Source organism: Anopheles arabiensis, chromosome 2 (assembly GCF_016920715.1).
Source record: "Anopheles arabiensis isolate DONGOLA chromosome 2, AaraD3, whole genome shotgun sequence".
Lineage (NCBI taxonomy): Eukaryota > Metazoa > Arthropoda > Insecta > Diptera > Culicidae > Anopheles > Anopheles arabiensis.
The window spans coordinates 49,020,586-49,044,383 of NC_053517.1; the positions used below are offsets into that span (position 1 = coordinate 49,020,586).

General features: G+C 43.0%; 4 protein-coding genes across 7 annotated transcripts; 1 reads left to right on the forward strand and 3 right to left on the reverse strand.

Annotated features, from left to right (window-relative positions):
• Window positions 1-6,958: 6,958 nt before the first annotated feature.
• On the reverse strand, window positions 6,959-8,899 carry LOC120894080 (myosin regulatory light chain 2, smooth muscle minor isoform). Its single transcript, XM_040296449.1, has 3 exons — window positions 8,695-8,899; window positions 7,877-8,013; window positions 6,959-7,404 (listed from the first exon to the last, which is right to left on the reverse strand). Exons 1-3 carry the CDS (start codon window positions 8,863-8,865, stop codon window positions 7,221-7,223), a joined length of 492 nt encoding a protein of 163 aa, XP_040152383.1. The 5' UTR covers window positions 8,866-8,899; the 3' UTR covers window positions 6,959-7,220.
• Window positions 8,900-9,194: 295 nt separating this feature from the next.
• On the reverse strand, window positions 9,195-10,868 carry LOC120896442. Its single transcript, XM_040300571.1, has one exon. It carries the CDS (start codon window positions 9,941-9,943, stop codon window positions 9,251-9,253), a length of 693 nt encoding a protein of 230 aa, XP_040156505.1. The 5' UTR covers window positions 9,944-10,868; the 3' UTR covers window positions 9,195-9,250.
• Window positions 10,869-10,985: 117 nt separating this feature from the next.
• On the reverse strand, window positions 10,986-14,887 carry LOC120896443 (glutathione S-transferase D7). Its single transcript, XM_040300572.1, has 4 exons — window positions 14,040-14,887; window positions 13,525-13,734; window positions 11,583-11,724; window positions 10,986-11,487 (listed from the first exon to the last, which is right to left on the reverse strand). Exons 2-4 carry the CDS (start codon window positions 13,722-13,724, stop codon window positions 11,173-11,175), a joined length of 657 nt encoding a protein of 218 aa, XP_040156506.1. The 5' UTR covers window positions 13,725-13,734; window positions 14,040-14,887; the 3' UTR covers window positions 10,986-11,172.
• Window positions 14,888-18,367: 3,480 nt separating this feature from the next.
• LOC120893653 (glutathione S-transferase 1) lies at window positions 18,368-22,588 on the forward strand. 4 transcript variants are annotated; one of them, XM_040295667.1, is made up of 3 exons: window positions 18,368-18,503; window positions 18,652-18,810; window positions 21,980-22,588. In XM_040295667.1, exons 2-3 carry the CDS (start codon window positions 18,676-18,678, stop codon window positions 22,472-22,474), a joined length of 630 nt encoding a protein of 209 aa, XP_040151601.1. In that variant the 5' UTR covers window positions 18,368-18,503; window positions 18,652-18,675; the 3' UTR covers window positions 22,475-22,588. The 4 variants fall into 4 exon arrangements, with proteins under 4 accessions (XP_040151601.1, XP_040151600.1, XP_040151602.1 ...); XM_040295666.1 differs by lacking the exon at window positions 21,980-22,588 and adding an exon at window positions 21,334-21,946; XM_040295668.1 differs by lacking the exon at window positions 21,980-22,588 and adding an exon at window positions 20,610-21,223.
• The last annotated feature ends 1,210 nt before the right edge of the window (window positions 22,589-23,798 follow it).

Genomic DNA, 23,798 nt, shown 5'->3' on the forward strand with positions numbered 1-23,798 from the left:
CAAAACTATTGTTAGTTTGGATGTACAAAAGTTACGTCGGAGAACCGACCTCATGAACCGATGCATCCATCATAAAAACTGAATCATGTTGCAACGGGAAGGTTTCCGAGTAATCAAGCCTGTAATCCCAAAACTCAATACGTATGAAGCTTCATAAATTAATTCTCATATTCGTATGAATAACCTGCTAAATCCTATGTAAACGATATGTTTTCATTTGAATTCAATTTTTGCAGAATACAGAATGGTTGGAAAATATTTTTTTTCCGTTCACTATTTATCCATTCTGTTTCCATTTACTGTCATGCAGCGAATCAAGCCCGTAAAGACTTTTCAGGCCGTTCACAAGGACAGAGGGGGCGTGGAGGCGTCCACGGGATTAACGCCGGGATAACGGATTGACATACGAAGGCGCAAGACCGTGAGCGGTTTCGGACAATCATCAGGCAGGCCAAGACCGCAAAAGTGATTGTAGCTTCAGATAATTTGGTAGGTATATCTAAGTTCTGAATTCTTGTTAAGTTGTAAGATGATCCAATTTAACTTGCCAAACACAAAACAAGTGCATACAATTGTAATGCTCGTTGTTGGCTGCCATCTCGTTTTACATACTAACTACAAAAAGCATACAAGAACCGTATCATGATGGTAAAAAGTATCCAAACAATATGTTGATTAGAACACTCTCGAAAAGATTTGCTCTGGGAATGAGGGACACAATGCAGCCTATGTTTCGCTCCCTGCAAATGATTCTGTTTGGCAAGAACAAATTAGTTGCTAATGATAGTTTGTGTTCGGTTAGAGCTTTTGCACTTGGAATATCCTTGACGGTGTATGCATTTACCGGGAAAAAACTACAAAAGCGAATTATAAATTCCCCTGGCTTTATTATCTTTTCATACGTAGCCTTTTCGTACCGCTGAAAATATAAAAATAGATACACGCACACCATGTTAAACTTCCTGAGCTACCCGGTGGGTGGATCTCACTGGAAAGCACGAAACAGGTGAGTAAAAAAAACAACTTAAAATATATCCTCCAATTCTGAAAATGTAAAATCTCCAACACTCACATGTGAGAATGTGAGCAAACGGTTCAATTTTTCCGCGCTTTTCAATTGTGCTCGCATGAGCTGTAAAGTAAACTTTACGGCTTCGCTCAAGTTGCTAAGCGCATGGGTGGCGTTGTTTTTAAGTTTTCGAGCCGCTTTTTCGCACGTCCCGGGGGTGGCTTTTTGTTTCGGCAAGGAACGGTAAGTCAAGATACTACACATATGTTTCATCCGCACCTTACCATTTGAGGGTGTAGCACAGTAGATGGTGCACACGGGTGTGTGTGTACGATTATTGCTTTATGGTAGGTTTTCAATTGTACCTTTTTCCGCGATGGGGCCGTTCCGTTGTGTTTACATTCAATTTTCTCAGTTGTTATTTTTCCACGCTAACCGGCTTGTAAAAGAGCAAACAAAACAAGTTCAATCTAAAGCTCTCGTAAGTACACTTTCAGTGTACTCTTTCGCTCCATTTTCTTCATTTCCGTTGGCCTACATTTGGGTCTGGCCCGCCCGTTCCGTAGACACGGCTTTCCGATTACTTTTTCTCATGCCGGAGGAAATTACAGCCTTTTTCCGGTGCACTTTTTGTTTGCGTGCTGCAAGTTCATCATCTCCATTTTCTCCCAGCCACCGTTCAACGATATCGGTGGTAAAGCTCCTGCCGAAAGCGGTTATCGGTCGGTTGGCAAATATAGAAGGGAGATTTTAAAATTTATTCACCCGTTACGCCGCATACTGCAGCGGTGCATCACTGCACATCTTGCGGGAGTGAGTGCGAAATGGTCAGCAAATATTCCGTTGTAATTTGATGCCCACATTGGAAAAGCTTGGAGTTGGATTATCCTCGTGTGCACTCGGCCACGATTCTGGCAGCAGCACCCACCAAATCAATGAACGAAAGCCTGTCATCCAGTGCCAAGAAGTCCAAGATCGGATGGAACGCCTCGCTGGCATCCGATATCGATTCGCATCCCTAAAACTCCCGGACTAAAGTGCTCCAAACGGGAACGTTTCTTTCTCTGTGGCGAAAAGCAAGTTTCACATAACGTAGCGCCACGCTCCGGCTAGCGTCGCGTGAAATGAGTCGAAACGAATGCCAAACGACGCTCGGGCGACGACTCGCAAAGCATTTGGCCCGAAATGGCTTCCCAAAAATTGCTTGCCCGGCATCAACATCGGAGCGTTCGGTTCGATTCCACCCGTTAGCTTATCTCCCGCGTCCGCACCCGGGACTGTGCAGCCATGTGCGAATGTTACTTTTTCACGGCCGACGCCAACGGGCTTACGATGGCGAAGTGGAAAACGGGATATCCCGTGCCGGTTAAGCTAGGGCAGCGGGTGCAAGCGGTGAGCTGGAGCAGCACCCGATCTGGTAACACTTTTTGTAGGCATTGTCACACGGTGTACCAGAAGCGAGTGTCCTTGTCTGCTTGCTATCGGAGCTACGGGGAAAAAAAGAAAGAGACTCCCAAAAGACACTTTTGTCTGTGTCGTCCCGGAAGGACTTTCAAGATGCTTGTTTAGATTCAGTCGCCCGGTGTGGTGTATGTGTCAGTGCCTGTATGTGTGTGATTTGCCTACCGGGAAAAATACGCCCGGCAAAGCTCTGTCAGCGAAATGGACACGTTGAGACAGGGCGACGGCAACTCGTTTCTTCAGATCGTATCAGACCCCGGAAGGTGCAAAGCGTCTGCAATTCATATGTACCATTCGTTTCGTTAGCTTTTGGACCCCGGTGCGTGTTTCCGTGTACAAACGAGCGCACCGAGTTCCGTACGTGCTCGACGTGCAGGCCGGATCTTGCCCGTGGTTACAGGATCTTTGTCCCATCCCTGCCATCCAAAGCATGTTTACCTACGCCGAAGGCAATGGCACTGTGAGGACGAGTTTGAATGTTTTTTAACTCTTTGTTCCTGCTGCTAGCCTTTTGCTTTGTGACTTCAATCGTAGGAGCTTGTGGATGAAAGGAGACAGCACGGGCCGTTAACTTCTGGCCACCTTCTAATGGGCAGTGCTGTGCTGTGTGTTTCTGATGGAGGAAAACATCATCAGCGCAGGCACGTGTTGCTGATTTGAGCTTGAATGCTAGGGCCTTCAGCCAAATGCGCTAGGAGGTTGGCAATGGCAACACGTGACAGAACAAATCAAAGTCCTGGTAGCGGGCTACAAACTAATGGCTCGAATAGGAAATTACCTCCCACATGGTTCAAACAAACCATAATACCAGACAGAGAGAAAGTATGAGTGTGTGAAAGGTAGAAGGCGTTTGGTCTTAGATATATTTGTACCAAGAATAACCGAATGATTCAACATTCAGCTGTAATATGTGTTGGATCATCAGGAACGGTAATTTTAAAGCCCTAAGCCAAATTTCTCAAATTGAAGGATAACATTTCACAAAAATTGAAATACTTTCCATTGTATAGCTTTGATTTGTAACCAAGGGATATACCCTTTGTAAAAGGAAATGATCCAATTCCTTCTACCAGGTCTAGCGTGTGTTCATAAATCGACTTTCACATCGATGAATCTCTATAAAATCTATATGTACGGAAAAGAAAATCCATTTCAATCCGATTGTATTCATACTCAATCGGCTGCCTATCCTTTGTACCATGTTAGTCCCAATCCTTTGTACCATCTAATCCTTAGCATTGGTTTTTAATAATGAATTATTAGACAACGCGTTGACATTTTGAGAACGAGATATAGCCTTCCAAACATTTTAACTGCCAGTTGGAATGACCACATAACATAAAATGGTTATGTGTTGTACACCAGCAAGAGCTGGAAAACTCAATCTCTAGAGGGTGAAAAACTTTGCTAGAAACGTACACCGAGTACAGGTTACTTTCTGAGCAATGTCCCAGGGCTAATGGGCAGACATAGGTGGAGCTGCATAAGCTTTGTGGATGATTTGCACACTACGCAAAGTTGAATGAAGCTATATTCCAGCTAACGCCGAAAGGACCGTAGGAGCTCCTAAAAGCTGTGGTCGTTGTTCCTGTTGAAATATAATTCAATTCTCCTCAATTAGAAAACATTGACCGAGTGTATGGGTTTGGAGCTTGTGTTACATGGTTGAAACAATGTTTGTGTACTCAGTTTGGACAAATTAAAAATGGAGATTTTTTCAAAGTCAGTTGATGTTCTATCAGAGCTAATGAAGCCACCTTTGAAGTTGGTTGGGCGAAAGTCCCGGATATTATGGTGTCTGAAGAAGCGCGATGTTTTTCATTGAAATAAAGTTAGAAATCGAGTTAAAATTAATTAGAGCTTTCCGCTAGCCATGCTTCAAGCTGGTCGCATGTATAATCAGCTACATAAATATTTAATTTCACTGTACTATAAACTGAGTTAGAAAATAACTTCCATCTCGAGCTCGATTTAACTTTCACTTCCTGTGAATTCTTCCTCCGGTCAGCCTCTTCTGTCAGACCTAGCAGCATACCGGGGCAAACATCTTAATGGATGATTTTGGCCGCTTAACATCAGTTTGCAAACGTCTTAAAATATTCGCCAGATATCTTACAACCCCAGTCGAAGCCGTATCTAGTGGTAGCCTGGACCTTTTATTTTGCTCCATTTTACACCGGACGCCAAACAGCATCGTACCGGAATCTCTGACAGAAGCGGTTGATTAATGAACTTTGCAGCATACTTTGTGTGTGTGTGTGTGTGTTGCAAGTAAATTTCAGCTCGCGCAAAATATGAATGGTGAGTTTAAGGGTAAGGAAAAAGAAACAAAACGCTTTCTTTCACAAGCATGTTACCATCCTGGTACAGTGATTTGCTCTCCGGGGTACTGACCAGTCTCCAACATAGGGGTCTACGTTTTAGTGGAGGGAGCAATTAAAGTTCATCCGCTGAAAGCATTTCACTGTTTTTCCTTTACAGGAGTGGCACTTGAAGAGTAAAGTTTTCCTCATGTCTCACTGTGCGACCTTGGTTGCATATGATGACCCGACATGGCATTACTGTGCAGAAAGAAATGCATTTTATTTTGAGTGCAGTGTGCGTCCTTCGTTGTACTTTTATGATCACACGGCCGTTTTTTGTGCCGTTTATTAGCTTACTGTATTTTAACATGATGAATCGGACTAGCTTGTCGATGATGGCGCATTTTACAACGAAATTGTGTTGCACAAATCAATCAGTTGATTTGAAAACGTTCTTGTCAGCTCGTAGACAGAGTTAATGGTAATATAAAAAAAATCATACAGCCACCATACCGTACTCGTACTGGCACTATCAAAACATTCACATCGAAACTCTTTACTAAGGGTGTTTGGGGTTTCCGGTTCTCGGTTATGCGTAATTTATTATCCACGCAAACCGCAACCAAACCACCTAGCCTCACCATTTTCCCGTTAGGCTTAGGTTAGACGATCAATGAACGCTTTTAGATGATGATTAATTCACAGCGGTGAAACGTTGTTGTGAAAAGTTTGTTTAATAGAGTCAATATTTGATGTTGGTTACAGTGGCGAGATGGATGGAGGGAAATTAATTTGTTGTGATAGTGATAATGATGATAATCATGGAAGCATTTAAAAAAGAAAATTAAACTACTTTGGAATTGGGTGCCGTTTATTTGTTCAATCCCTGTTTTTGTGTAGCTCTAGGTAAACAATTACTATTTAATTGGTTGAATCAAAGTTAGTCAGTGAATAGATGCATTTGTGTTTTTACAATGAGTACAGTGACAGACAGGCTAACAGGTTATAGCAAAAAAAGCAGCAACATTTCGAACAGAGTTATTTAACTGTAGAACGCATTAGCTATTCGCATAAGTGATTTAATATACAATTTGAAACGATGTTAAAATAAATATGAATGATGGTGAAATTATTTATTCCATCTATGTATAGCTACTGTTATCACCAAAATCCTTTACATTTTCCAAAAGTTCTCGGTTAGACAGTATCATTGCTGTAGAGTGGATAATGATGATTTTGGCTAATAATGGTTTTTAAAATAAACTTAATAAACTGCCTTAAGGTCTTTTGCAGTCTATCCCTAGGTATAGTTGTCAAATTGCACGACTTGACAACTTGCCCGTCTTGACGCCCCGAATGGGCCTTTATATGTCCATTATGAATCACAGAATGAATCATCTTTACTCCAAAGATTAAGTGATTTTTACTGCCAACCGTTTTAGGAACCAAAAGTAAGAGCACGGTTTAGCAATTACATGAAATGTATATTCAAAATGGAAATTCATCCGTAACTAAATGAACAAGAGTCAAAGAAATTATGAAGCTAAATGAAAAAATGAAATAGTTACTAGTTGCGCGAATAATGTAATACAGCGTGAGTTTATTCATTGAAAAATGTTGTTGTTATTTTGTATGGAAAATAGCATCTGATTCATCATAAGGTATAGTTTTAAGTGTTTAACCACGAAAAGAGACAATACAATACTGAGGCGATTCCTTGGTAGAATGGACCGTCCTCCCTTGCTAAGGACTGACTACCCGACTGCGTGGTGCTGAATAAGTCTCCGAAAACCTATACAGGCGGCCGACCGGCATGTCTACTTAGGACATAACGGACGTCAAAAATATTAAACAAATAAATATATTACAGGATTTAAACCTGTGCATTCACTGACCGCCGATTAAGGTTTTACTACACCGCCCGAATTTTGGCGAGTTAAAAATAATTTCAAATAAAACTGAGACGATTGATTGATTGAAGGAGCATTTCTTAAAATCGCTTTGAACCGGATGAAAGTATAGCAAATCTGAATATTCTCTGATATTTGTATGCCCTGCATTGTATGTAGTTGGTAGAATTAATTAATTAATAGAACAAACCTTCTGTCGGCATAAAAAGCGTTCCCAGTTGATAAATGATGATTTATTAAATTAAAGCACACGATAGTACAAAGAGTTTGTGTTTCAAAATGTTTCTTTATTTAAATGTCCCAGTATACATGGTTTAATGCATTATGGCGTTTATGCTTGGCTCTTTGCAGTACATATTTGCTATTATTTGACATCGTCCAACCCAAGCGCTGTTACATGTCTGCTTGATTTTAAAGCATTTCCCCCATTCTCCCTTTGTCTTATGCTTTGTGTGGAAGCATTGCATTCCTTTGTGTTCCATTTCTGATTCGTCCAGTGGCATACTTTTCGCATAACTACACTATGCATGGGGCGAGCTACTTATGATCCGTCTTCTGGAATCCGGATATGTTTTCTGCGAAATCCATATAGTCCAGCTTCTCGAGCAGTTGTCCCTCGTCGTTGAGCTGTGGTCCGCGTGTGATGACAGCGTCATCTACTGCTTCGTTCGCCTCGACCAGCGTGAATCGATCACCGTAAGTAGTTATGTCGTGAACGAAACTAGAAAAACGGAAACAGAGAAAAAACCAACACAGCGGTCGAAAGCGGAAAGATCGTTTACCACAGGGAGAAACATTAAACAAAATCAACTACAAACACACATACACGAGCTCTATTTCCATCCATTCACATACCATCGAGTGAACGTTTGAGTTTTTCTACACTCCCCAAACTTTTTGCCCTTTTCACTTTGCATTTCCGAGCGGAAGAATCGCAGTTTTGTTCTGTTTGCAAACAGCGAGGAGTGCTTTAGTGCTCGGACCCATTCGGTTAGCCTCGAAGCGGTGGCCTTTTTGGTGGAAAGCGCCGATCGCATCTCACCGAATCATTCCGGCCGGGTAAAGTTTTTTAATTAAACCCAGTCCGCCCCGGTTTCCCATACCGTTTTTTGGCAAGCCGCTCGACCTAATTCATCGTATCGACCGGGGCCGTTCACTTCCCCAGTCCTCATCGCATCAGTACTCCTCCTTACCGTTCCTTGTCGATGAAGCCTGTGTTGGCCTTGTCCCACATTCGGAATGCACCGACCATAACATCTTGCGGTGCTAGCCCGTTGGCACGCTGCAGCATCAGAAGCAGAAATACGTCCAAGTTGAGCGGCTGCACTACCTGTAAGGAGAGAGTGCAATGTTTCACACTTAGAACTCGAGTTTTTGGGCGATTCCTTGGACGGTGGTAAATTTACGGATTTTAATTGAGTTGGTGTAATGGGTACTTCCGATTCCGGCAGTGGACAAATACGAACAAATACATAGAAGCTAAGGTGCTACAATTTATCCTATCTTGCCCGAAGTTCCTACCGGTTCCGTCCGGTACTAGTCGGCGTCGAGAGTTTATTTGAATTTCAAATGGGTTCATTTTCTTGCTGGTTTACATCGGTTGAGGAAAAGGGAGTACTGCAACTACAGTTCCATGCGACCGTTAGCGAACGAGTTGTAAATGGCAGAACGGAAAGTTCTTTCAGACTATGCTAATGATGGTAATTCTTGCTCATTTGCTTCTTTATCTTGCTTGGTAAATGAAGTTGAGGCAATCAGCGGCCTTTCGAGAAAACGGCGAGGATAATGCTGTTCGAACACTATGATCTAGCCGTTTAGATAGCATCTTTGTTAATATTTTCTTGGTGGAAAAATGTTCTTTGTTGGTTCCAAGGTTGGCGTTTGAATCGAAAATGCTATGCAAATCAGCGTTGGAGCTTGTATCAAACATGTTAGTGTCATTAGAGATATCCACTTGTTGGAGAGAATGTTTAGAATATGAAGTGACGCTCAGCTATTCAGTCCCACTTACCCCCTCGAACATCTTATCGATGTCGTACTCAGATTTGTCCACACCGAGCGTCAGGAAGGTGTTTTTTAGATCCTGCTCACTAATAACTCCATCACCGTCGAGATCAAACAAGCAAAAGGCTTTCTTGAGCTCGTACACCTTTGGTTGGTTAAGATCCTTCAGGAAATCCATCACCAGCTGGAAGCGACGGACTGGTTACTCGCACACTCACGTTTGACGACGAGCATGGCTAGGCGAAGATGTTTTATAGCGAATCCCGCTGGAAGCAGTATTGATCACGATCACATGTCTGCACCTGCTCTGTTAGTGGTTGGGAAAATGTTCATATTTTTAAACACCTAACTTTTCTTATCCAGATCATCGAAATCAAAATGATGTCATCAATGTGCGCTGAATGCAATTAAGGCGTGTTTTTCGGAAAATTTAATTAGACAACATTCTGTACCACCACCAACGAAACGAAATGCTTACGAATGAAGAAAATATATTTATTGAGCGTATTGACATACATGCATGCTGACTTAGTAGGTAAGGGAAGTGGGGCGACTATTCTGGTTCAACTTCTAACGGCCGCTTTCCGCTCGGTGGCCTCTTTTACGACGTTATTTAGCCGCTGGAAGCGATCGATCGCAGTGTACAGGAATTCGGCCGCACGCTTAACGCGCTCGGGTGTGATCTGTTCGCCGACGGTTTGTACGATGTCTTGGGCCGTCTCCTGAGTGCCGGTCAGAAATTTGGCATTGCGGAACGACAGCGTGCAGAATGGGGTGAAGAAACAGGTCAGCGAGGTGAGAATCGTGCCGAAGAACAGCACTCCGACTGAACCGACCAACACGGACACTAGGCGGCCCACAAACGTAACCAACGATCGTGCACTGGGCAGCAACGTGCGCATTGAGGTGAGCAGTGACGGTGAGTCTTTCTCCATCGGGGCCGGAATGAGAAACCCTTCGAATCCGCCGGTCGGAATGGCAGCGAATGCGGTGCCAGAATCGAACGGGGCACCACCGAAGTAGGGTGACGCCGGGTACGGGTGGCCGGTGTAGGAGTGAACGTACTGCTGAACAGCATCCTGTGGCAGGAACTTTTGGTATAGCGATGGATCGTACGCTGGATTTTCGAGCTGCAGAGGTTTTTCTACTGCGGTGATGGGTTTGATCACTGCTGGCTGTGGCTGCGACTGTTGGCCAGATTGTTCCGGCTGGGCCAAAGTGGTACCAGCTAGTAAAAGCAACAATAGAAACGACATCTTGCTCACGGTTTCGAACGACTTTATAACACAGGAACGTAACTGAGTGACTTCTGCACTGGAACACGGTTGGTGTGCAACTAAACTCTGAGCTCAGCGTGTCCTTGCGCTCTTATATGGCCGTCAGCCTCACAGCATCCTTAGCTCTCACTTGCAAGGATCCAACCCAAACAATGAAGGCACAGCATTCCAGGAAGACGAAGTAAGATAAGATTTCCGAACCGAAATGATTTACATTGGTTTGCAATTAGCTCTAACGGGGAAGGAAATCGCTCACAAAACGTAAACCACTCAGGGTAAAGGTGCAAACGTAAGAATGGGACAGGTCGAGGGACGGGGAAAAGAGAAAACAAAAACAACAGGTACATCGCTATCCTGGCACATCCTGTCCCTTGCACTGATAATGTAGCTGTAATGGGCTTTCGAAAATCCTATCCGGTCATTTGCACTGCACGTCCTGCAGGTGCACACACCTTTTGCTGTTTGTTGTAACACAGCATAAGGGAATGTGCGATAACACCTCCACAGGTAGGATCGAAAGTAGGTTCTTTGAATGGCAGATATTGTCACGGTATCCTTTTGCTATCCTCGACGGGTGTGTGTGTATGTTGTGCATCATTTTTCTAATTCAGTTTTCCAGTATGTCCCGGTGCGTCAAGTGTCAAAAGCATTATCGTTGGCGTGCAATTTTGAGCATGTTCAGCGTCAACATCCAAATAACCCACTCGCCCATCTGTGTGGTGTTCCACTTGTAAGCCTTTGGAAAAAGGGCTGAACAGTTTCAGTCATTCATTTGTTAATCGGAAGATCTGCTTTCTTACTACCTGTGTTGGTATCGGGCCATTCATTTGGTGTTTCTAGTTTTAAAGATATTTTTGAAACCTTTTTTATCTTTTAGACATTTTTTAAATTTTTGTTGTCGTACAGATTGTTTGTTTTCTTTCTTCACATCCTTTCAAAGAGTTTCCACTGCATTCTTAAAAAACTGGTTCGAAAATAAGATTATAAGAAAAGTTAAATAAAAACGAGTTGCATAAAGCGCTCCTTTGTCTGATATGGTTTATTTAAGAGATTTAAAAAAGGCTTCGAATAACAAACTGCCTATACACTAGCGTACAACGACAAATGGGAGCAAGTACATCCTTATGCTTTAGAAAAATGTAGCTAACAGTGCTATTTCTAACCATTACCGACTTCACCCGACCCGACTTCACATAGACCCAACCTTACTACTGCTTCAACTTTGACCGGAACAATCCCGCTAACGTTTCTGCTCCAGTTTCGTTGATCTCTTTGTAGCCGTGTCCTTGTAGCTCATCTTTGCACTTTTGCAACCAGGCACGTACCCGCGGGTACGGGTGGAGGTCGAACTGGAATGCTTCGATTTGTGAGACCGTGACGCACAGCGCAATGTCCGCTATCGTGAAGTGGTTGGCCGCCGACCATTGGTACTGTTTCAGCATTGCCTCGAACCAACCGAGCGCTTCGGCCAGCTTTGCCTTCTTCGTTTGGTCTAGGTGAGCGCCGAGCTGGATGGTTGGAAACTGGGTGGGGAGCGGGCAGTGCGGAGAAAGCAAAAAAGCGATAGAATGTACGTTAGCTTCAAATATCAAACGACAAAAACGAGGTGTTTGCTTACATAGTAATCGACGACACGCTGGTAAAGCGTACCAAGATCGAAATGCAGCCGCTGATCGACTATGGCGCGGGAGCGAAAATCTTTCGGATAGAGGTTTTCATCCTTCCCGTAAGCTGATACCAGATACGCAAGAATCACTCGGCTGGAACGGGAAGATTATGCTTTAATTGAGGCACATTAAATAGAGCAGACTAACAAATTCTCAGAAAAGGTAAGGGCTGCGGAATGGAATATTCGTGTTTTGTTCATGTAATACGTTAGTGTTGGAAATGTTCCATGTCGTTTAAATTTGACTGAGATCTTGTCTAAATGATATGCTTATCGTGAGTTTCTACAATGTCGAGTATCTAATTGATCTAATTGGAGTTAAGTGGAAGAGGACTACTTTTTCAAACAATAATATAATGTTGATGCCGAACATATCTGTTTTATGTAATTTTTTTTAATATAAAGAAGGTTTATATTTCATTTCGATGTTATGTCCATTGAATAACGATACATAAATAAATTAATAACAAGATATGAATAAATAAAAAAAACAAATAAACAAATAAATAAATAAGAAAATAAAAATGACTAGATAAATCAAAAAATTAATGAAGAAATAAAAGTAAACGAATAAATTAATAAAGAAATAAATAAAAAATAAAAAATAAATTAAAAATAAATAAATAAATAAATAAATAAATAAATAAATAAATAAACAAATAAATAAATAAATAATTTAATAAATTAATAAATTTATATATAAATAAATAAATTTATAAAAAATAATTTAATAGAGAAAAAATAAATGAATAAATAAATAAACAAATAAAAAATAGTTAATAAATAAATAAAAAAAAATAATAAAAAAATAAATAACTAAAAAAATAAATAAATAAATAAATAAATAAATAAATACATAAATAAAAATAAATACATAAATACATAAATCAATAAATACTTTATCCGTTACGTGACAAATGCTTTAAGCTATGAAGCAGCTTTATGCTTTTTCTATTAAAAAATTAATTCAATTGGTCTATTCGCCTGTTTCAATCAGTAATTTAAATCTAATCTTAAAATCCAACATTCTTCATTGCAAGCCATTTGCGGTTTACAATTATTGAGGCGTTTTAGTATGCTTTTATAGTTCTTACTGTGCTTTTTTCTATCTCCTCTATAACTTGTACCATGAGGAAGTATACTATTTAACAACTGCTTAGCAATAAAGTAGTACAACAAAAGGCGATAAGAAGGTGAGGTAATTGTTTTCAACACGGAGCCACTTCAGTCATGCAATCGAACGATCTATAACCTAGTAGCTCGTTTGACATTTTCAACTGTGTGAAAGTGTGTTAAAGCTATCCTTTGACGCCTTGAAACTCGGCATCGGAACGTAAAAAAAGACAGCCCACAGGCACGTAAACACAAACATCAACTAATACTCGACGCTTCGTCTTCATTGAGCCCGCCCGCTTGCCACGAATGGGCTGTTCCATTAATAATCATTTACCACCGCGGCCATCGTTCAATACGAAGCCACGAAACACGGACGGTAACCATTTCGCCGAATTGTGTCATTGATTTTCACCGGTGTGTCGCTTTCCCACGCTTACAACATTCACACTCATGCTGGCCGCGTGGTATCACGTGCCCAGCACCCAGAAATAGATCTACGGAACTCATCCCCCCACCCGTGCGCTCGTGTGAGGTAAGGTGAAAATCCAATAAACACACACGCATTGGAAAATTGGGGAAAATCCAAAAGAAAAAAAATAACGCGTTCCTCCAAAATAACCGGGAACACCGTGGCTTGCAATTGAGAATGATAAGAAAAACACATCACGTTCGTCGCTTTTGATGGGGCCAAGGTTTAAGTTTATGTTGGTGCTTTAAAAAAAACAGGTACATGGGGTTGTGTTAGGAAAATCGATACGTTCCACCGCGGTGTTCTTACCTCTCCCACAGCACCAGCCCGTGATCGTCCAGTGTCGGTATGCAGTGCTGTGGGTTGAGCTCGACAAAGTCCGGTTTCAGTTGCTCGCCCTCCATCACGTTCAGCGCTTTCAGCTCCAGCTCGACGCCGATCATCTTGGCCAGCAGCAGCACCGATCGGCACGGTGGCGATGGCGGCAGATAATACAGCACTGGCATCATTGGGCCGCGCCTGCAAATCAAAACAAAAAACGCAACGAAACGATCAAAATGCAGCACATCACACCCGAGCTCGCGTATCGTTCTAATTATGCTTCACGCTCGGGCAAAAATGGAAACAGCCAAGCCGCCGGGATAAAGCGTAACACAAATGACACTAAGAGCGGTACCAGCTAGGAAAAGGATTAAATTAATGACCACAATAATAGTACCGCCTGAAAGCATAACGCGATGGGCGGGTGCCTGTTCGCTTCGGCTAGCACGCACCCGGCTAATCACCCAATTAACATTTCCGATTACCGCTTCCGGCACACTTACTTGACAAATTTGGATTGGATCACGGCAACACTCTCGATACAGTTACCCAGCTTGACGGTGATGATGGTGTGGTGGCGGTGGTGGTGGTTGTGTTATCCTTTCAACGGTTCGAACCAGCTGTGGATGGTCCAGAGCGGACGTACCAAAGGATCGTGTAGACCTGCGGTAGACTGTGGCACAACAAGCAGAACAGAACTCTCGGTATCGACATCCAACGTGATGCCACGTCAGTTCCAGTACACTATGGTCGGTGAATCAGCACCGTGAAGCCGAACAAATACTCGAGCTTCGTTGTAGTTGGCGCCGGGGGTGGCCTTGCCTGCGGGAAGGGGTTCCGGGAAATCTACCAAACCCAACCCGGCCTGGCCACGAGAGTTTCCTTTGCTAAACTCGTTTGCTAAAATGTAGAGATATTGCGTTGGGACAATGATGTCGCCGATGGTTTGCGCTGGAACGGGTTTCTTGCAAACATCAAATTTGCGAGTTTGCCTTTCAAGATTTCCGGGTGAATCATGCACGACTGGACCCGGTTCGGATGTGTCACTAGCAAACCGTACCGCAGAGACCTTGGACCCTTTAGAAAACTCTCGCAATTAGTTGTCGGTATCTAACATGCAACGGTCTAGAACAACGCGCGCGCGTACACACACACGCCCCACGGACGGATAGATCGGAACTGAACACGAGTGGTTGGAACGTAGCTGGACATACAAGCGACTTCAGCGCATCTCCATCGTCCATCGACGCGACTGCAACCAAACACACAGCCACGGCCTCCGGGTTGTTGAAACCGTAGTAAAGGGAACGGCCGTGCACGTGCAACCAATGTATGTAGGACCGTCCCGGTCTGTCGGGCTGTACACTGGCAACGAGCCCTTCGGAAATCAGTGCGCCCACGGTTGGAGCACATGGCGCATAGGAATGGGCAGGGAATGGGAGGAGACCTGTTACTATGGTACGGTGTTTTGTTATGGTACCTCAAGGTTCGATTCGGTTGCCTAGGCGAAGGCGCGCGAGCGAGCGACGTTTTTGCAAAGTTGTTCGTCATCGTGCGAACTTCTGGCACGGGGTGGGAGCGTATGATTTCCGCGTGTCGTCACTACTTTTGAGTGGGACAACAACGGGGCGCACAATGAGGGTTTAGAGAATTAGGACATATTTTCAAAAACATGTTTCACTGAAGCGACGGCAAGAGTTTCGCTTGGGACGTAACTTAGCGTGTTTTGTGAAAATTAATTGCATTTTGGAGTAATCATGTTACTATAAAAGCATTGTTATAATGAAATTCATTTCAATAAGGAGTAAATGTATCGCTTCATATCAAAATTCGATTTAATTGTTAATACTCTGAATAGCAATCAAATTGCCGTATTCGAAACTCATACCGCACACACGACCATGCACGCTGTTCTTTATTACGTCACCAACATTCTTCTCCACTTACATCGCATTCCAACTAGCAGCACAAACACACTGTCCAACACATCAGAGCGTGAGTGAGAAATTACAATAATTATAGCGTCCATAGTTCTACAATCTCGGCAGCCTATTCGTCCGCTTGCCCGTCTGACGCACATCGTGCCAGATGGTTGACAAACGGTTTTGTTTCGGAAATTAAGGCTTATCAACAGTAGCCGACCCATAATCACGCGCGATGCAGGAATGTTGCATTCATGTTCTATGCACGTGCACTTCACGCACAGCACACAGAGAGGGAATGTTGCAAAAGGCTCGTTATGGCATAATGGAATGATTTAAACAATTGAGTGGCAGCTAATTTTTGATGCTAATTTTCTTGCTGGACAATCCAGAAAATGCTTCGTCACCGGCAATGATGGAGAACAAAAACGGGTGGTGTTTGAAATTTGTTTGATCGCATCGATCGAACTGGTTTATTAAAGCTATTGATGGTTCAGTATAAGAATTTTCAACAGAATGGATAATGACTGCACATGTTTTCCAGAACCCATATTGTACAAGACGTAATACACTCCATGGCATGTCGAAGGCCTCACACTGTGTTGTGCTGTGGTGCTTTCGGTTTAGTAATCGTTTAAGATGGTGTGCTCAAGCGGTTATTATGTGTTACTGGTCTTCATGGAATCTGATGTGTATGCAGTTTAATGTTTCCAGTTTCATTGAAATACTTTATCAACTTAATTAATTACATGTTACTCGATGCAAAATGCAAACAGATTATTTACAATTTAATTAATATTAAATATTTCATTAAAAATACATGTACAGATAGTCGTACAATGTCCTCTTTTATAGGTTAATACCTTTAAGTAATACTTTTACAAGCACTCTTCGTCACTCACATTAAAATAATAGGAATTCTGCTCAAACTGTTGCGTGACTTTTGTACCGCACCGTAAACCAACATTGAAGTGGTGCAATTAGTTAAGCGTATTTCTGTTTGTTTCGTGCTCTGTTCAACGCCGCTAGAAACTTTCCATTTTACTTCGCTTTGATTGGCTACGTGAGGTCAGGTGCGTAATTTCCCTCCAATCAGCTGGTAGGTCAAGATGCTAACTAGTATGGTCCTTGTATATATTTCAGCTCATAAACTCTTTACTAGTGAACTGAATCAGCTGCCAGCGTGATTGTGCTTATCACGCACCTTTATTCACTCAGCAGCAGGTGTTGCTATCGTTCTACAGCACGCAATAATATTGATTTTTTTTTTCATTTTTCAAACATGATTTATTATGCGTTACATAATATAAAAATGTGACAAATTAATTGAAGAATGAATATTAGCCTATACTAATTGTTGTAAAATACTGATACAACGACTTCAGTTAACCCTTGTGATTCCAATATTCTTAAAGACTCAGTGGCGTCATCTGTTAGGGACTAGTATAAATACAATTTCAAAACGCGCTCGGTATTGGTGTATGCGTACGAAATGTATTTCCAAAGTCTTTAAAAATCAAATAAAATATACATGGAATTTACAAATGCAAATTATAGTAAAAAGTTATACAGGAAAAAACGTATACATTATTAAATATCCTGAAATATAATATAAATCGTAAAACTGCAACAGGTTGTGGTTTATGCTAATTATTAAAATCTGAATTCGTGTAGGCATCATAGCACGGTGTTAATTTTTATCTTTTATCTCTTGCAATGCAGGGTGGCATCACCAACACCATGATCGCTCGGCAAATATTCAGCATCCGTCGGCAAAACCGATGAGCTAACACGCCGCGGCAATGACTTTCAATTTTTCGGCTGCGCTGCCCATGTCGAGGCCAGGCTTGCAGTTGTATTACCATTACCGTGATAGTTTTACCTCAACCGAAAACTTCCAGTTGCCCCACGTCACCGTGGCCGTTGTAGAGTAGTTACGCCGTTTGAATCGCTCGCCCGAAACGACACACAAAGTCATCGTCCCCCACCGCAGGGGATTTTCGTGTGAGCAACGGTAACGGCAATGGAGGATGGATGAATAGGCACAAGTGGATGCGGATGTGTGTAGCAAGCAAGGCACGCCAAACTCTTCTGGACGTTTCGTGTGTCGAATCTACACGGCCCCAAACACACGCACACAGTTGCCAAAAACGAAGGGGACGCTTGTTTGAGAAAATTTTCGACCGCCCTACAGGGCAGGCTAGCGGAGGTAATTTTATGTCCTACGAACGAAGGGGGCACGCATTTGCGGGCAGATGCACTTGCACAGTTCACTGCATCGCACCCTCCAGTTGGTGTGTTTTACCTCCCTGCGATTGTGTGATAGTTTTTCTGCAACGAAGCACTCATTTGCTATGGGTCAATATTTGAAAGCCATCTTGACTGGTACAGGGCCAGTTGCAGCTCGGGAGTACGGGGGGATATAACCGCTGCCCACGTCCCCGGTAGGGGAAAAAAACCGGCCGGCAAACGTTTCAATGTGTTGGCGTATCGCGACGTGATGCTGCTTTCGTGTGTCGGTGCCCCACAGATACGACCAAACATGGGGAGCAGATGCTGCACTATGGGATCAATTTAATTTCAAATGTCATAGGATATATATTTTACATGTTTTCAATGCTTTAAGCTGTTCAAAAACAAACAAAAAATTACAAAATAAATATCTAATTTTTTCTACTATGAAGTAAGAAATCGTCAAAGAAATCTTAACTTGATTAAAATGGAACAAAAAATGTTAAAACAACTTAATACCACCCTTCCTTTTCTTTAAGGGGGACTAAAACTCAAGGAACAAATTAAAACATATCTAATAATTCCTACCTTTTATTTCTGACCACCGTGAATACATCGCTCGAATCCGTTGTGTTGGTTCTCGATGTTTGCGTGCCAACACACAGCAAGCGTCGGCCGTTTATATGCGGCCCGGCAAGCCATCGGATCGCGTATTACTGTCGAAGTCTTCGCTGGTTGAGGATCATCGTCACAGCAATCGTGTTGTCTCCCGCATCGTCTGTCAGTGTATCTCATTAATTGTGTTTGTGTTTGGTGAGTTGTGTTTTGTTTCAAAGAGATTTTTATTATCTCTAGATGCGCGTGTGTGTGTGTGTTGAAGAAACCAGTGTTAATTGCTACGTTAAGACACATCGTACTAAGTTTCTCGTTTCTATCCATTTCGCTTCGTTACCGTCCCCAGAATCTCCATTCTCCACTAATCATCATGGATTTCTATTACCTACCCGGATCTGCCCCGTGCCGTGCCGTCCAGATGACGGCGGCCGCCGTTGGCGTTGAGCTGAACCTGAAGCTCACCGACCTGATGAAGGGCGAGCACATGAAGCCGGAGTTCCTGAAGGTAGGTGAACCAATCTTGGGATCCATTTTTCATTGTACCCAGTTTGTTTTTCCGTTTGGAAAACCGTTCCATCCGCATGTGTACTCAACAGTGTGCTTGTCTTAATTGTGTTTTTTGAACGTGTGTGTCTGTGTGTGCGTTAATGTGTAGTTTGGTTCTAACGCCAAAAGTGTGCCATCGCAGAAGGAAAAATCAATTTTCTCATTTCCATCTCATTGATTTTTCTCGAGCTTCAATTGCGTGTTCAAGCGACAGGGCGGTTAGGAAGAAGTTGCACAAGTAAGGGAAGAAATCACCCGGGATCGTAAAAGAGAATGGCCGTTTGTGACGCCGGCAAGCTATGCTTCCCCGTTGCTGTGTGTGTATAGCTGTTGCCATGGTAGCTGGGGGCGGTAAACCGCCGTATCGCCATTTTGGATTGATGAAAAAGTTTCTCCAGCTCAATCAATCGTACGCGCGTCGCCATTGTCCTTGTATGGGCTGATGAGTTTAATTTGGAACTTCCATTTGTAAAAAAAAGAAAAATATGCAAATGCATGCGTCAGCGAGACGAGAACTGCATATCATACCACACCTTTTCATTGCATTGGTGTCCGTTGGTGGGGGTTTCATTTATTCGCGTCACTGTGGTTGCTGTGTTCATATAGATTAGCATTTGTGGGGAGTTTTTCACATGTCTTCGTGCTTCTCGTCCAGATGCAATCAGCGGCCATTAAAACTCACTCATGAGCGCATGCATATGCGGCGTGGAAATTCATGTTGTTTCGCATGCCGCTTTTTTTCTGGATGCGTTTTAACGAGCCTGTACACTCCTATGATCTCAAACACTAAAAGCTAAACCCGCAACACTGCATTCCGACGCTGGTCGATGAGGACGGGTTCGTGCTGTGGGAGTCGCGTGCAATCCAGATCTATCTCGTCGAGAAGTACTGCGCCCACGATCCAGCCCTCGCAGAACGGCTGTATCCGGGTGATCCGCGCCGCCGTGCTGTCGTTAACCAGCGACTGTTCTTTGATGTGGCCATACTGTATCAACGTTTTGCCGAGTACTACTATCCGCAGATCTTTGGCAAGAAGGTCGCCGGCGATCCGGATCGGCTGCGTTCGATGGAGCAGGCGCTCGAGTTTCTCAACACCTTTCTCGAGGGCGAGCGGTTCGTCGCGGGCGGAGATGATCCAACCATTGCGGATTTCAGCATTTTGGCCTCGATTGCAACGTTCGAAGCTGCCGGGTACGATCTGCGGCGATATGAAAACATCCACCGATGGTACGAGCAGACCGGCAATATAGTACCGGCTGCTGATAAGAACTTGGCGGGAGCAAAAATTTTTGGGCTCTATTTCAGACAAAAATAATTGGGCGGCTTGGGTCGCACGGCTTGTTAGCTGGCTTGCTGTGCTCTGTACATCGCCTGTTTTCCTATCTCTTGTCTCTTGATTCATTACACATCAGCTTTCATTTCTTATCATGCTGTTGCTTTCACTGGTCTTGTAGTTACTGGCGGACCAACACAATGCAGCTTCCTATCTCGAACTTCCGTTTGATCTCGTGTGTGTCAATAATGCTCGAATTTGGATTCTCTTTGGCGTACAATGAAGTTGATTAAACAATTGTTTTGTGTTATGTCTCTCCGATAGTACAAATTGAGTGCAATTCCGAATAGATGATTAAAATTATTCCTTATCAATTGGCTTGTTTTTCTTTATTTACGCTCTGGTTAACGTGTGACGCATCCTGGATGCTGTAAACTCCTCCTGCCCACTACCAACCCCACGTCACTCCCAAATTCCTAACCAAGATTAACCCACAACACTGCATTCCAACGCTGGTCGACAATGGATTCGCCCTGTGGGAGTCCCGCGCTATCTGTACTTATCTTGCGGAGAAGTACGGCAAGGACGATAAGCTGTACCCGAAGGACCCGCAGAAGCGTGCCGTCGTAAACCAGCGAATGTACTTCGACATGGGCACTCTATACCAGCGCTTCGCTGACTACTACTATCCTCAAATCTTCGCTAAGCAGCCGGCCAATCCAGAAAATGAACAGAAGATGAAGGATGCAGTTGGCTTTCTGAACACCTTCCTGGACGGGCACAAGTACGTGGCAGGTGATAGTCTCACGATTGCCGACCTGTCCATCTTGGCCACAATCTCGACGTACGACGTAGCCGGGTTCGATTTGGCCAAGTACCAACACGTCGCTGCGTGGTACGAAAACATTCGCAAGGAAGCGCCCGGCGCCGCGATTAACCAGGCTGGCATTGAGGAGTTCAAGAAGTACTTTGAGAAGTAAACCGGTTCAACGCTTGTAAAGCTGGTGACATCTACGGGTTGGAGTGTTGTTGTTTTAACATGTATTTACAATAAAAATGAAAAGTCTGTTTGTTGATTTTTCATGTTGTTTAACACCAATGGTTTGTTTACTTTTGCATGGTTTTTTTTTTATCCTGTGCCAAATCCAATGCTCTCGAGGTCCCTTCTTGATATCTTGTTTTCCTCCATTATGTGATCTACGTTTGTAGCTGAATCCACAGCACTGTGTGCCGACGCTCGTGGACAGTGGATTTGCTCTGTGGGAGTCTCGAGCGATCATGTGCTATCTGGTGGAGAAGTACGGGAAACCGTGCAACAACGACTCTCTGTATCCAACCGATCCACAAAAACGAGCCATCGTCAACCAGCGCTTGTATTTCGACATGGGAACGCTGTATCAGCGCTTCGGCGACTACTATTATCCACAAATCTTCGAGGGAGCACCAGCTAATGAGGCAAACTTTGCAAAAATTGGGGAAGCTTTAGCGTTTCTCGATACTTTTCTCGAGGGTGAACGGTTTGTGGCGGGAGGAAATGGTTATTCGTTAGCTGATATTAGCCTGTACGCGACACTTACTACGTTCGAGGTGGCAGGGTATGACTTCAGTGCGTATGTAAATGTTCTGCGATGGTATAAGAGCATGCCCGAATTGATTCCCGCTTCGGACACAAACCGGAGCTGGGCTGAAGCAGCTAGACCCTTTTTCGATAAAGTTAAACATTGAACGGTTGTGCTCGTAAAATAATGCACACTAGACAATAAAGAACACGTGTGCACACATTAAGAAAAAAACACCTGTTGTGTGCAATCCTTATATAGTTGTAAATGTATAATGGTACGGATTTATTTTCTAGCTCAATCCTCAACACTGCATTCCAACGCTGGTCGACAATGGATTCGCCCTTTGGGAGTCGCGTGCCATCCAGATCTATCTGGCGGAGAAGTACGGCAAGGACGACAAGCTGTACCCGAAGGACCCGCAGAAGCGTGCCGTCGTAAACCAGCGACTGTACTTCGACATGGGCACTCTGTACCAGCGCTTCGCTGACTACCACTATCCTCAAATCTTCGCCAAGCAGCCGGCCAACCCGGAAAATGAGAAGAAGATGAAGGATGCCGTCGGTTTCCTGAACACCTTCCTGGAGGGTCAGGAGTATGCCGCTGGCAACGATCTCACAATTGCCGATCTGAGTCTGGCTGCGACGATCGCCACCTACGAGGTGGCCGGCTTCGACTTTGCCCCCTACCCGAACGTGGCTGCGTGGTTCGCTCGCTGCAAAGCAAACGCCCCCGGATACGCTCTGAACCAGGCCGGTGCCGACGAATTCAAGGCAAAATTCTTGTCCTAAACTGTAAACTGTCCTAAACCACCTTTCACCGGTGGGTGCTGCTTACAAGCAGGGCGGTCGCAATACATTATAGAAATACATCACCCAATGCCTTACAGATACACATACACAAAAGGTTATTTTCTTTTCCTTGGTTACTGATCTGCGCTAGTTGAGAAAGAGTGAGAAAATGCGGTGATCTAAAAGGTAAGACGTAGGGTTAAAAATTATGCGGAGATTGGAATGCGGTTGCGGCACGCTAAGGGCAAACGGTAATCCATTCCATGTGCTGCTCGAAGGTCCGACGACCATGCGGTTCGAACTAATTGAAGCAACAACGCGCATTGGACTGAACAACGCGCAATTCCGGTTTTGCTCTCGTTTTCTTTTCCGTGTGCGCTACATAGCTTCAAGGCGTTTTTTTTTTTAAATATTTGCTTATAGAGGATATGAAATACCTCTTAGATGACGATTTTCTTATGCTTCACGGATTATTGCAGCCATGAGTCAGCAAATATACAGCGAAGCATTGACGAAGAGGTGGCAAACATGATGCCAATTACATAAGCGCGAGAAACGTATAAAAAACGATTGCTTCAGGTTGCATTCAAGTAATTGTAGTATTTAGTCACAAACTATGAATCTATAGAAAAAATAGATATCAGTTTTTTTTTCATGATTTTAAGAATGACTTTAAACACTCCATTTAACGATAATTTAACGATAAAGTAGTGTATCACTCTAATATCATTTAACATATTTTCTGCATATATGAAGAACAATTATAACACAATAAATGGAGTTGATGTGACAGCAGTGGGGATACTCATTTTATAGAAAAAATCATATTTCAGTAAATATTTTGTTTTCATTACTTGGACAACATTATAGTAAATCATTTTCTGATTTTAAATTGAATGAAATTTATTCGAATATTACTACGGTAGTTTTCAGAAAACATCAACAGTAAATATATTTATATTCAGTAATACCTGCAACTCTTAAACTATATGTAAAGAGACTACAAAGTGTAATCGATCGTAGTTTTGAGAAACATTATTTTAATAAGCTAAAATATAGGCATAAGCATTCTGTAATTCACAATTGTATGAGCAACGTTCATTTGATTTGAAAGGAATTTAACGAAAGATTTCATATTCGTGCTTTAACACAAATATGTTGCATTCAAGACTCGACGATAACATTTGGCTGTGAGATTTTGAATTTTTAACTGAAAAGCTAACTGTTTTGCTGCAGAGCCTCGTGTGTTCCTTTAATTTAACTCAACTATGGCTTTTCCTCAATATTTTGTCCCTGTATAATTTTTGTAGATTGTTTGCCTCGT

Bases quoted from the DNA above. Each gene is read 5' to 3' on its own strand.
- LOC120894080 (XM_040296449.1), bottom strand. From the start codon at position 8,865: ATGGATTTCCTGAAGGATCTTAACCAACCAAAGGTGTACGAGCTCAAG. The intron at 8,014-8,694 runs GTAAGTGGGACT...CTCTCCTTACAG, and splicing joins TCGATAAGATGTTCGAGGGG to GTAGTGCAGCCGCTCAACTT. The intron at 7,405-7,876 runs GTAAGGAGGAGT...CCGTTTTTCTAG, and splicing joins GGCTTCATCGACAAGGAACG to TTTCGTTCACGACATAACTA.
- LOC120893653 (XM_040295665.1), top strand. From the start codon at position 18,676: ATGGATTTCTATTACCTACCCGGATCTGCCCCGTGCCGTGCCGTCCAG. The intron at 18,811-19,644 runs GTAGGTGAACCA...AAACACTAAAAG, and splicing joins TGAAGCCGGAGTTCCTGAAG to CTAAACCCGCAACACTGCAT.
- LOC120896442 (XM_040300571.1), bottom strand. From the start codon at position 9,943: ATGTCGTTTCTATTGTTGCTTTTACTAGCTGGTACCACTTTGGCCCAG.
- LOC120896443 (XM_040300572.1), bottom strand. From the start codon at position 13,724: ATGATGCCAGTGCTGTATTATCTGCCGCCATCGCCACCGTGCCGATCG. The intron at 11,725-13,524 runs GTAAGAACACCG...TTCCCGTTCCAG, and splicing joins GGGCTGGTGCTGTGGGAGAG to CCGAGTGATTCTTGCGTATC. The intron at 11,488-11,582 runs GTAAGCAAACAC...CTCCCCACCCAG, and splicing joins AGCGTGTCGTCGATTACTAT to TTTCCAACCATCCAGCTCGG.